We start from the raw sequence: 13,594 nt of genomic DNA, 5'->3' as shown, positions 1-13,594 counted from the left end.
AAGCAAGGAACTGACATTTAATTGGATTATTTAAAAACCTATAGGATATAGGTATTAAGGTGAAGAACAGAAAGTTGTAAAGAGAAATATTCACTCCCTTTTAGAACATTCTTATTTGAAGAATAATGGAAAGTGTAAACTGAGTAAGTCATGCTTATTTTGTATTAGATACTTATATTCCTCAGGTCCATGTTTTTTCACTTGAGTACTAGATGAAGTAGTTTTTGTTAAGGGTCACATTGTACAAAAATTGTATTATGTTGGGACGCCTGGGGGGCTCAGTCGGTTAAGCGTCAGACTTCAGCTCAGGTCATGATCTCACGGGTCATGAGTTTGAGCCCTGCATTGGGCTCTGTGCTGACAGCCTGGAGCCTGCTTCAGATTCTGTGTCTCCCTCTCTCTCTGCCCCACTCCTGCTTACACTCTGTCTCTCTCTCTGTCTCAAAATAAATATTTAAAAAAATTTTTTTAAATTGTATTATGGTTAAGTCTTATATATATACTCGTCTTGGTAAAATGCTAACATGTAAAAAAAATATGACTGCATGAATAGTTCCCCATTTCATTGCCACTCTAGGGTGATGGTTCCCCATCTCCTGCGCACTTCACAGTATACTTGTTCATTCATTCAGAGTATGATGACGCTTTTTCTCTTTGGAACCAGATACTCAAAGCTGAATTTGAGTGTGATATAGAACTACTGTAATTATTCCATAATCACAGATTGAGGATGGAAAAAGAAAAGGGTGAAAGAGTCACTTCTTTTGATAATTAGCCTTTCCTCTCTTTTTTTCCCCCCCTTCTGTCCTTTTTCCCTTTCCCCCCTCTCCCTTCCTTTCTTCCTCTAATCTACTTGTCAGGCTTTCTCCAACCTGTTGATAGATAAGTTAGCATGATGACTGCCCCTACACTGTTACTTAGGTGAGCTCCTGTTTATTGTTTACATTTTTAAGCTGGGCTTTAATCGTAACTCCTTCTTCTCAGTTGTCTCCCACAACCAGTTGCCAAATCCAGTGAATTCTGCTTCCTAGTTTCTTGTATGTGATCCTGAGGCCACTTCTCACCATCCCTCACCTTGTAACCATCTGGTGCCTCATTCTTTCCCTCTTCCAGTCCAGTGGTCAGGGCTCTCTTCTCACCCTTCAGTAGCTCCTCAGTGACAACATCAAGTTGATGTCTAAACTCTTACAGGCCTTGTGTCTTTTCATGAGCTAGTCTCCACTTCTCTAGCTTCATTTCTCAACATTCCACCCTGCCTGTCCCTGCCCTCTACCCTCGTCAGCAGGACCACCTGCAGCACATTTTAAGCTCTGCCAGTACTGAACATTTCAAATCCCTTTTATTCTTGGTCTCTGGCCTTTGCTCATGGCTTCCCCACTGCCTATTAAGCCTGTCCTCTACATTTTCCTCTTTTCTACTCTGCTAGGTTTGTCCAGCCTTCTTTTTAGCTTTCAAAGCCTTCAGGAAATATTTTTGGCCTAATGTAATGTAAACAGCCAATTTTAATATAGTATAATCAGTCCTTTGGCTGCAGACAAGATTCTGTAGGAGAGTTATTTAACTCACTCATGGCCTTGAGTATCAGAAGGTAATAATATCTGAGCTAAGAGATGAATAGAAGCTCTTTTTAATAGTTGCATACTATCCATTGTATAGATATACTGTGATTATCTAAAGATTCCCTTTTTATGAACAGTTACATGGATAAAAATTGTTTGATATTATAGGCAGTACTGTAGTGAACACTCTTTTCTGTAAATCTTTTCTGTAGAACAGATTACTGGAATAAGTAATTCTACTAATTGCTGGATCATAGGCTATACTGTGTGTGTGTGTGTGTGTGTGTGTGTGTGTGTGTGTGTGTGTGGAATTTTAAAAAGAGCACTGAACTGTTTGGCTCTCCCTCAAAATTTTAACCATAAAGTTACCATATGACTGAGCCATTCTATTTCTAGGTGTCTACCCAAGAGAAATGAAAAGACAGTATGTACAACAATTGTACATGACTTGTTATAGCAGCACTACCTGTAACAGCCAAAAAGTGAAAACAACCTACATGTCTGTCAAGTGTTGAATGGATAACCAAAATGTGGTAAATACGTACATGGAATGTTATTCAGCAATAAAAAGGAATGAAATTGTGCTATATACTGCAACATGGATGAACCTGAAAAACATGATACTAAGTGAAAGAAGCCAATCACAGATCATGTGACTTCATTATATATATATAATGTCCAGAATAGGCAAACACAGGGGGCCAAAAAGTAGATTGGTGGTTTTCTAGGGCTGAGGATGGGGGAAAGGAGACAAGGGCACAGGAGACTGGGTGAGTGAGTACAGGGAATGTGGAATGGCTGCAAGTGAGTACAAAGTTTCTCTGGGGGATGATGAAAATGTTCTAAAATTAAACTATAGTGATGGTTGCACAGCTTTGTGTGCATACTAGAAACTGTCGAATTGTGGACTTTAAATGGTAAACTTTATGGTATATAAATTGTATCTCAATAAAACTTTTTTTTTTTTTTTAAGAGACTACCAAATTGCCATTCTAAAAGAACATTGGTTAGTGTTCTTTGGTTACAAGCAATACAGACCGATTCCGGCTAAGTCATGTAAGAAGGGGAATTTTTGAAAGAACACTAGGTAGCTCATAAAATGAAATTTGAGAAGTCTTCTCTGCACTCATTTTTCCACAGTAGAAATTTTTGTTTTACTGCCTGGGCAGTAGCCTGGCTGTGAGTGTTTTGTGCCTAAAGGTGGAGGAATTGGGTGGTCTGAATACAGACACTGTCAATCTTTTCTTGTCAAGCCTGTGTCTCGCTCCCACTCCAGGTCTCTGGAAGTAGCAGGACAAACTGGCCCCCTGCTTGTGAGCACAGGAAGCCCCAGCGATTTCTGCCTCATATGTCCGTACTAGTTCCTCCATCTGCTTTCCCTATTCAGAAAAAAAAAAATTGATTCGTGTCTGTGCCTGTTGGGGGATAATAAGGCAGACATGGTAAAGTGTTACCAGCTGAGTGATCTGAGCGAAGAGTAGATGTGTTCCTATTCAGAAGCTAGACAACCTGCAAATGTGCCATTTCCATGTGGATTAATTCTCCATCATGAAACTACAAAACCTAGAACTGTTACTCATAATTTACTATGGTCATTAGTCTTTAAAGAAACATTTTGTTGTGTTGTTAGCATCTCAGAATCTTTTCAGATGTTACTGTTAATAACAATAGCTAGTATTTGAGTATGTGCCAGGCAGTGTGCTTTATATGAAGTGTGTTAAGTATTAACCTTTTTAACATCCAATGAGGCCTCTTATGGTTCTCATTTTATTGAAGAAGAAACTGAGGCTTCCAGGTTAAGTAGCTTGCTAACGTCACACAGCCATCAAGTGGTGGAGTTGGGATTCAGATTCAGATTGCGTGACTCCAGAATTTAGGCTCTTAACTACTGCATTCCGTGTATCTACAGAGTATTTATGACTGCATTCTTGTTAATATTTTATTTTGAAATAATTTCAAGCTCATACAATTATTGCAAGAATGAAACCAAGAAATTACATCTGCTCGTCATTCAGATCACCCAGCTGTTAACACTTTACCATGGTCTGCCTTCTTATCCCCCAATAGGCACAGACCCAAATCAGTTTTTTTTTTTTTCTGAACCATTAAGGGTAAGTTGCAGACACTGCCTCCACTGAAATACTTCCATTTATATTTCCTAAAAACAAAGATATTCTTCTAAACAACCATCCATCAATTTTAGGAAATTAACCTTAATACAGTACTACTGTAGGTACTGTTCATATTTCACTGGTTGCCTCAATAATGTTCTTAATAGCAAAAACCAAAAACAGTATCTTTGTCCCTCCCCCACTCCTTTCTGGTCCAGGATTACATGTTTTATTTGGTAGTTGTGTCTCTTTAGGCTCTTTTGGTCTCCAGTCATTCTTCAGTTTATCCTTATCTCATTTTGTGTTTTCTGGTTTTCCCCTATGAATAGATTCAGGTTTTGCATTTTGGGGAGGAATATCACAGAAGTAAGTGATGCTGTGTTTTTCTTAGTGTATCTTATCAGGAAGCATACGATATTTTGTTCCATTACTTGTAATGTTAACTTTCATCCCTTTGTTAACATGGACTGTATTAACAAATATATATAATATGGACTATATTAACAAAGTAATGAAAGTTAGTGCTCTATTTCTCCACTGTACAGTTAAATATTTTGTACTTTCATTAATTAGTAATATGTATTTTGGGAAGAGCTAATTTGATACTCTAATAATATCCTATTCATCATCCATCTTTCACCAACAAGTTTAGCATCCATTCATTATTCATTTCTGTGTTAATTATCATCATCCCAGATTTAGCTAGAGGAAACTCCCTTCAGTCTGACTTCTGTGTACTTTTTGATATGTTCATGTTGTTCTTTGAATGCTTCCTTACTTCTGTCACAGGATGTTCCAGGTTTATCTTGTACTTTCCTTATTCTAGTCCTAGAATGAACTTCTTCTCCAAGGAGCATTGGTTCCTTGTAGTGGAGAATGTATTTAGAAATCAAGATTGTGTCACCATATCTACTCATTGCTACTTAGGTGGCATTGATTTTGAGCTCTCTCTGGATAGAGCTAGGAAATGTGTGTGTGTGTGTATATATATATATATATATATATATATATATGTATATATATGTACATATATATGTACATATATGTATGTATATGTATATGTATATATGTGTATATATATACACACACATTTACATATATGTTTATATTTATACAGACACATACATACCTATGTGTATATCTCATATATATTTGTATACTCATGTACGCACACACATACACACGTATGTGTATATCTCCTAGCTCTGTCCAGAATATATACATATACATATATATACACACACACATATACATATGTCTGTTTGTAATGACTATGAAATGTATATATATTATACATATATACATTTACATTTATATATACATTTAACTATATTTGTATAATCACATAAAACTGTAAGCTTAAACTGATACTTCAGTTCTACCAATACGAATATGGGATTTATTCTGCCCTCTGCTTTTCCATATTTATACCTTGCTTCTCCAACTGTGAGGAATCTGATTCCGTTTATCCCTAGTACATTTGCCTCTTTGACCTGTATCCGCATTGTAGCCAATTTCCTGACCCACAGACCTTCATCTGGACCCTGGTTCCACTCATGGCCACAGGGGCCGACTTGCTCCTGGTTCCCATGACTGCATTTTAAAGTCACATTTAACTACATTTTATTTCTTCTTTTCTTTTTTTTATTGTCCAGGTCTTCCAAGATTTGCTAGCCAACCAGAACCTTCTTCAGTTTATGCTGGGAACAGTGCAGTTCTGAATTGCGAAGTCAGTGTGGATCTGGTCCCATTTGTGAGGTGGGAACAGAACAGACAGCCTCTTCCTCTGGATGATAGAGTCATCAAACTTCCAAGTGGGACACTGGTTGTGAGCAACGCCACTGAAGGAGACGGAGGGCTCTACCGCTGCACAGTTGAGAGCGGCGGGCCGCCGAAGTATAGCGATGAAGTGGAATTAAAAGTTCTTCCAGGTATCCCCCTGTCATGAGGACCCATGGTTTTATGTTCGTTAATGGATAAAAATGGTTCTTTTAGAATTTTCTTTTTTCATCAAACACTGTCAGATGTGTGGTGGGACAAGTTAATGTCAGCATAGCAGTTTCAGTTTTTTACAGGGGGAGAAAAGAAAACGTGCCAGGAAGATCCTCTCTTTAGTGAATACATTAGTCAGTAAAAATGTATCAAGTGATAAAATGTGTTTCATATCTATGGCTTTCTTCTTGGCCAAACACTAGCTCTGTGTCTTTCGTCAAGCCTCCATCTGCTACTTCCCTGTAATACTTCATACACTTAGGTGTCTTTACCCGTCAGCATCAGAGACTCGCTCAGGCTAGTTCATAGAAGGGATGTGCAGAATGGTAACAAAAACAGCAGCTTTGGAGACGCTGGTAAGCAAGAGTCCTTGGATCTTTATAACACTCCCTTATTTTAATGCAAACCCAGCTCCTTCTTCCCTCTCTTGGTGGGTTCTCACTCTTCCTGCCCCTGCTGGCTCTCCTCATGATCTTGTTTTGTGTGTCTCTTCCTGGCTGTGTCTCTTCTGCTCATAACACCCTCTCACTTGTTGCTCACCACAGTCCTTCAGCCTCCTGATGTCTCACCTTTCGGCTTCCACTCCCACTGCTGGGTGCTTGATTCTCTGCATATTTCTCCCTTACACCTGAGCTTATGGATATAGTTGGGCCATCCTTACGTTGTTTTGGCAGGTTTGTCATATACAGCTACTTCATAGGCTAATTTTTGGTCTATGGATTGGCTTGCAAAGTGAGACCAGTGTTTGAACAGCGATGCTTGAGGGTGTTCCTGATGAGCTTTGAACTAATTTTTTTTTTAAATTTTTTTTTAATGTTTATTTATTTTTGAGACAGAGAGAGACAGAGCATGAACAGGGGAGGGGCAGAGAGAGAGGGAGACACAGAATCTGAAACAGGCTCCCGGCTCTGAGCTGTCAGCACAGAGCCTGACGCGGGGCTCGAACTCACGGACCGTGAGATCATGACCTGAGCCGAAGTTGGACGCTTAACCGACCAAGCCACCCAGGCGCCCCATGAACTAATTTTTTTTTTAATGCAGTTTCTTTCTTTGTTGTCATCATCCATGTCCTTGTCATTCCTGTCCTGTGTGTTTACACCTCAGGAGCCACAGTTATTTTTTTTAATGTATGTTAGATCATGTCACATCTTTGCTCAAAACCTAATGGTTTCTCATCTCAGAGTAAAGGTTAAAGTCCTTGGCCTGTAAGGATTTATATAATCTTTTTTTTTTTTAATTTTTTTAACATGTATTTATTATTGAGAGAGACAGAGCATGAGCATGGGAGGGGCAGCGAGAGGGGGAGACACAGAATCTGAAGCAGGCTCCAGGCTCTGAGCTGTCAGGATAGAGCCTGATGTGGGGCTCGAACCCACAAACCACAAGATCATGACCTGAGCGGAAGTCGGATGCTTTACCGACTAAGCCACCCAGGTGCCCCAGGATTTATGTAATCTTAATGCCACCTCTCTTCCCATAACGCTCCTTCCATCTGGTACTCTTCTCTCCCTCACTTTGTGATTGTGGCCACCTTATGTTTCTAGAACATTCCAAACACTGTTTTGCTTTAGGTCTTGCTACTTGGCATTTGCTCTGCCTGGAGTCCTCTCTTCCCTCAGATGTCTGCCTGAATCAACTGTCTTATTTCTTTGCTCAAATGTCACTCTATCAGTTAAGCCTTCCTTGACCACTGTTTAAAATAAGTCTTCCGTTTCCACCCCATAGTTTCCTCTTCTCCTTCGTTTTACTTCAGAACATATCACTACCTGACATATGCTGTCTTGTTTCTTGTCTCTCTCCTCTAATAGTAGGTTAGCTCAATAAGGGTAGGAAATTTTGCTGCCAAGAATGGTAACTGGCAGAACAGAAGACAATAGATATTTGTTCAAAGGTGTCTGTTTCTATCAAAATTTGATTAAATGTAGCTAAATCTGGGGGGTGGGGAAGAGAACTATTACCATATTGCAGTGTCTTCCAGCCTACTTCCTGACTTGCTTTTACATGGCAGAGGTCCTGTTTCTTCTTTATACCTGGGGTGCCATTCAAGCAAATCCTTAAAACCGGATCCAAGGAAACAAGATTTTTCAGTGTCAAAGGATGAGCCACCACTCAATATCTGAAACATAAACGAAGTACTGAATGTTTCTTTTTACTTAAGTAAGAGAAAACCATACTTTCAAGCACAGTCTTCTTGAATTAATGCAAACTGCTAATCTCGTATAGAATTTTGGGGAAGACGTTGTTTTTGGTATGTTGGTTAAGAGGCAAGGGTTGGTTGATGTCAGCCGAAGAAGCATGTTTAATGGTTGGTTACAGAGGCGAGAGCAGGTTAATGTCAGCTGTAGAAGCAAGTAATTCCACTGCTGAATGGCTGACTTCTAAAGCCTGAGGCTATCACTCATTGGCTGACTTTCCAAGGCATGTTCACTGAAGCGAGTTGTCACTGATCTGTTAGACCTTGTTTATTTGTTACCATGGCTACAGAACTGTCATCAATTAGTTACACAAGGTTAAAGCCAGCCCTGGTGGTGGTTACCGTGGCTGTAGAATATCTTTTCCTAAGAGTATGGACACAAGAATCACATCTCTTTACCTGAGAATGGTCTGTCTTCTCAAAACTTAATACTGGAAATAGATGTTCTACCCATAAAAGTGTAGCCTTTTCAGATGTCCATAAGAGGGCAGCTATATAAAGTGGGCACATTCCGAGTAGTAGCCTCATAGCTGTACCATTGTAAAAATCAAAGGATTGACAGACTGCGTGAGTAAGGTAAAGAGACAAAACTCAGAAAGATTTTCATAAGTAACACAGATACAGGGATGTAAAGGAAACCTCTTATGATACCCCTGTGAATGGAGAGGATGCTGTTAAGGATCCTGAACTTGCTCAGTCTTTTCTCTTTGTACCACTCATGAAACATTTACTTATCCAGCCTTTTATTTTTTATTTTTAAAGTTTATTTATTTGAGAGAGATAGAGATAGCATGAGTGGGGGGAGGGGCAGAGAGAGAGAATCCCAAGCAGCAGAGCCCAACACAGGGCTCGAACTCACATACCGCAAGATCATGATCTGAGCCGAAACTAAGTGTTAGACGCTTAACCGACTGAGACACCCAGACACCCCCTTATCCAGTCTTTTAAGGTGAAGGGGATTCGTGTCAAATAATCTCTCAGTTAGTCAGTAAGCACCTTGTGTTAGGAGCTATAACTTGTACATCTTTAAGGCCCCCAGAGAGCGTAGCACGATGTTTTGCACATTGAAATGACTTAAGAAATGCTTGCTAATTTTTTTTTTAATTTTTTTTTTCAACGTTTATTTTATTTTTGGGACAGAGAGAGACAGAGCATGAATGGGGGAGGGGCAGAGAGAGAGAGGGAGACACAGAATCGGAAACAGGCTCCAGGCTCTGAGCCATCAGCCCAGAGTCTGACGCGGGGCTCGAACTCAAGGACCGTGAGATTGTGACCTGGCTGAAGTCGGACGCTTAACCGACTGCGCCACCCAGGCGCCCCTAGAAAGGCTTGCTAATTTAATTGGAATTTTCTTGTGTCACTTTTTCTTAAAATATTTAGTTATATAAAGCCAAACAGGGTGCCTGACTGGCTCAGACAGTAAAGCATGCAGCTCTTGATCTCAGGGTCATGAGTTCAAGCCCCACATTGGGCATGGAGCCTACTTAAAAAATAAAACCACACAGACTGAACAGGAAATTGCAATTCCTCATCATGAAAGTGGTAAAGTGCTTTCTTAATTATTGTCTTCTATTTTTTAGATCCTGAGTTCACATCAAACTTGGTATTTCTGAAACAACCTTCTTCCTTAGTCAGAGTCCTTGGTCAGAATGCAGTGTTGCCGTGTGTCGCTTCAGGACTTCCTCCTCCAGCCATTAGATGGATGAAAAATGAGAAGGCACTTGACCCAGAAAGGTAACGTTGTCTGCCTAAAAGCCTTTTTCAGCCTTAGCTTCAGACTTGGTCTAATCTTGTTTGGGACTACTGATTAATAATGGAAAAAAATGGCCATCTACTTTATTTTTTGTTTAAACACATTATAATGCTCATTTGTCATTCTTGAAATAGTTTCTATACTGTATATGATAAGGATGTTTAAAGAAAAAACTGCTTTCAAAGTACTAAGCGTTTATTCCATTTGTTCCTTCTGAGCTACAGTATACTTAGCTTAAGGCCTCAAGACCTCCTTCCCTAAACTGTTGCAAGAGTTTCTGGTTCTGACTAGCCTGAGGTTTATCATTCATTTTCATGAGTTCAATTTGCATTTTGTTGGTAGTAGTTTTCTTTAACAATAAAAGAAAATGTGTTCCTCATCGTTTTGTTTTTGCCTTTTAAACTCCTGCCACCCTTCTTCTGTGATCAAAATTCTTCCTCTTCCACAAAAACCTTTCTATTAACATCAGCCGTCATGTCACCCCTCATTACTTCTTATGTAATGGGTACTTGACCTACATAATGGGTGGTTTTCTCTGTTGTACTTTGATAAAAGAACTGAGGTAGTGGCAGTGGTGGTATTCAGGTATATTTTGTTTCCAAAACAAAGTTATCTTGTGCGTTGTAGAATGTTTAGTGTCACCCTTGGCCTCTGCCTGCTAGATGCCAATAGCACTCCCAAGTTGTGACAACCAAAAATGTTTCTAGAGCTTGCTAGATGTCCCCTGGGGGATAAAGTGGTCCCAGTTGAGAACCACTGTTGCAGAGTATTGCTGTCCAATAGAGATATGATGCAAGCCACATATGTAATTTAAAAGTTTTGGTAGCTAAGTTAAAAAAAAACTAAGATGTACATGTGCACTACTAAATACAATAATAATAATTTATACAGTGCACCAGTTAAAGTGAAATGTAGCTCTACCAAACAATAAAGTCATGGTTAGTGTTACTTCAGCTTTTTAATTTTTTTATTTTTTAAAGTTTATGTATATATTTTGAGAGCGAGAGAGACAGAGTGCAAGTGGGGGAGGAGCAGAGAGAGAAAGAGAGAATATTCAGGCAGGCTCTGCACTGCCAGCATGGAGCCTGACACGGGGTTTGAACCCACAAACCATGAGATCATGACCTGAGCCGAAATCAAGAGTCAGATGCTCAACCATCTGAGTCATCCACGCACCCCTGTGTTGCTTCTGCTTTTATATTTAAATAAAAATTAAATAAAATTCAGCATTCAGTTCTTGAGTCATTCTAGCCACATTTAAAGTGTCAGAAGCCACGTCTGGCTAGTGGTTATTGATTTGGACCAAGCAGGTCTAAAGATTCCCAGCTGAGTAATCCAAAGTAAGCAGACAGTCTTAGTTTGTGCACTTGAGTAACCAAGACCTGGGAAGGGGTATCTGTCTAGTCAGCTTGGTGATTGACCTTCAGGTGGGGATGATAGACTGCAGTAAGGTGTTCCATTACCAGAACTAATGGTATCATCTCCAGTATCACCTCTTTCTTTCTCAGCACCCATCCAGTCACCAACTACTTCTGCCTCTATTTTACTCCTTTCTTGCCACTCCTTTCTCCAGCTGAATATTTTGCAAAGAATCTATAAGACCTCAAGGGAATATTTAAAATGTATGCCAACTGAAACATAGGGAACCTTTGAAAAGGGGATAAAAATTTGAAGCTCTTAGAGTAGCAATTTTAATTGGCTACATCTTAGAACATAATCTTTATCAGCAGTAGGAAAACTGAAATAGGTTATCTTAAAAGATTTTGTATTTTATCATCATAGAAGGACATTCGGAGGATAGATAGTGATAAAGGAGGTTGAGTTCTTATGTAAGAAATAAAAGTGAGGATTGCTGTGATTCTCATTTGCTTATTCGATAATTATCAACATATTGAACGCCAATTATGTTAAGCACTGTTCTAGGTACTGGGAACAGAGTAGTGAACCAAATAGACTTTTGCTGTTACGAATCTCATATTCTAGTGGGGAAGAGTCAGACAGTAATTACATAAGCATGTAAAATTTGAGTTTATGGTAAGTGCTATGAAGAACATTAAGGCAGAGTATGCCAAGGATGCCAAGAGAGGTAGAGGTAGGATTGCTGTTTTATATATAATGTGTTGGGCAGTTGTTCTGTTAGTAAAGTGATTCTCAACTGGGCTCTAGATGTGGGTTGGGGTATACAAACCATGGTAGAAATGTTACATATCTTCCTTTTATGTTGCATAAAATTGTTATATTCAATTTTATTCAAAGATATTTCTCAGGGAAAATTTTTTTTAATTTTTAAAAAATATTTATTTTTGAAAGAGAGCACCAGAGAGAGAGTTGGGGAGGGGCAGAGAGAGAGGGAGACACAGAATCCAAAGCAGGCTCCAGGCTCTGAGCTGTCTGCACAGAGCCCAGCGTGGTGGGGCTTGAATCCATGAACCATGAGATCATGACTTGAGCCGAAGGTGGACGCTTAACCAACCGAGCCATCTAGGTGCCCCCAAAATGTTTTGTAATTAAACCAAATGTGAATATATCATGGCTAGTAGTATCCCTCTGAATTTTAAGGATAAGTCAGAAGACTTAAGACTAAGTAGACTGTTTTCTACCTTGAGTTCTCCAGGTTTCTGAATACTTGGGTTAGGTGGTAGAAAAGTCTGAGAAGCATTGCTTTTGTATAGCACTGTCTCAGGAAGTTCACAAGCATATAAAAGGGCAAATGTTGATGTTGTTCATGTCAGTGTTTCCAGACCCTCGCATAGTGTGTGGCACATAATGGGGGAAAGAAGTGGTGACTAATATTTTTTGGTCAGATGTCTGAATGTAGGGTAGGAAACTCAGAGTCCTTCAGGTTAGATATAGGTAATTACTCAAAATGTCTTTGTTTCTACCAGTGTATTATGAGATATGTAGGTGGGCCTTAGCTAATAAATTATTTAAACCTCAAATTAGAAAGAAATTTTGTCATTGGAAGAAACAAGTGGGTAGAAATCTAGATAGTTAGTACTAGGCTGGCTCTAGTAAAAATCTTTAACTGTTAGACATCTTCTCCATTGCTAATCTAAGACCTCTTTGAAAATGAATATTTTAAAACATTACTGGATAGGATTTAAGATGGTGGAGTAGTAGGAGCGCCCTAGGCTTGGCTTGTTCCTTGAACACAGCTAGATAAATATCAAATCATTCTGAATACCCAAGAAGTTGATCTAAAGACTGACAGAACAAACTGCACAACTAGAGGGAGAGAAGAGGCCACATCGTGGAAGGTAGGTGTGGAGATGTGATTTGGGGGAGAAGTAGATCATGGGTGCTGCAAAGATGAGAGAGAGAGAGAAAGAAAGAGAGAGAGAGAGAGATAGGGGATCACACAAGGAAAACACTTCTCCAAAACCATTGACTGGGAAAAGGAGAGGGGCTGATTTTTGTGTTTTTACAACCAACAAGGCTCAAAGACTTGAGTTTTGGAGGTCTGTGGCATGGGTGGTGTGGAGCCCAGAGGGCACTGTAGTGGTCCTGTAGAGAAGAAGGGCAGATAGCCCAGGGGCAGATGGTGTACTGGGAGAGGTGGTTCCCCCTTCTTAAAGAGCATCTGGGAAAGGTGGCATTGTCTCTCCAGAGACAAAAGGGCTGGTGGGCACCATTAACCCTCCCTTGCCCCTCAGCATAGGCACAGAGCCATCTGCTGAAGGCAGCTAATGTGGACAGTGGCTCTTTGCTGTGCTTTACTCCAGATTCCACACCCCTGCTCTTTGCTGCGACCGCCCTTCTGGGACAAACCTACATCAGTCCCAATGTGGCAAGACCCTCCCTTAGAGGACCAGTGTGAGTCCATACCACACTAGTTCCCTAAAGTTTGGAGTTTTAAAACTCAGCCAGCCTGCCTGGGATAGAACACAGACACATTGTGCTGTTGGATGGGCAGATGCCCCACACATAGGCAGAGTGAAGGCAGTGAGCTGAAGGACACCTGGGACATTGGGGGAGATTGTTTGCT

General features: G+C 40.0%; 1 protein-coding gene across 9 annotated transcripts in view; it reads left to right on the top strand.

Moving 5' to 3' along the window:
- The window catches only part of NEO1 (neogenin 1), a 242,707-nt gene that overhangs the window by 70,247 nt on the left and 158,866 nt on the right, over positions 1 to 13,594 (top strand). For all 9 annotated transcript variants that reach the window (XM_043555065.1, XM_043555067.1, XM_043555066.1 and 6 more), the window contains exons 3-4: positions 5,326 to 5,601; positions 9,437 to 9,590. In XM_043555065.1, the coding sequence (XP_043411000.1) occupies positions 5,326 to 5,601; positions 9,437 to 9,590 (430 nt within the window). The remainder of the gene's footprint in view (positions 1 to 5,325; positions 5,602 to 9,436; positions 9,591 to 13,594) is intronic.

Source organism: Prionailurus bengalensis, chromosome B3, assembly GCF_016509475.1.
Source record: "Prionailurus bengalensis isolate Pbe53 chromosome B3, Fcat_Pben_1.1_paternal_pri, whole genome shotgun sequence".
NCBI lineage: Eukaryota > Metazoa > Chordata > Mammalia > Carnivora > Felidae > Prionailurus > Prionailurus bengalensis.
The sequence above is the reverse complement of the archived record's forward strand: the minus strand, read 5'-3'. Positions and strand labels throughout refer to the sequence as shown.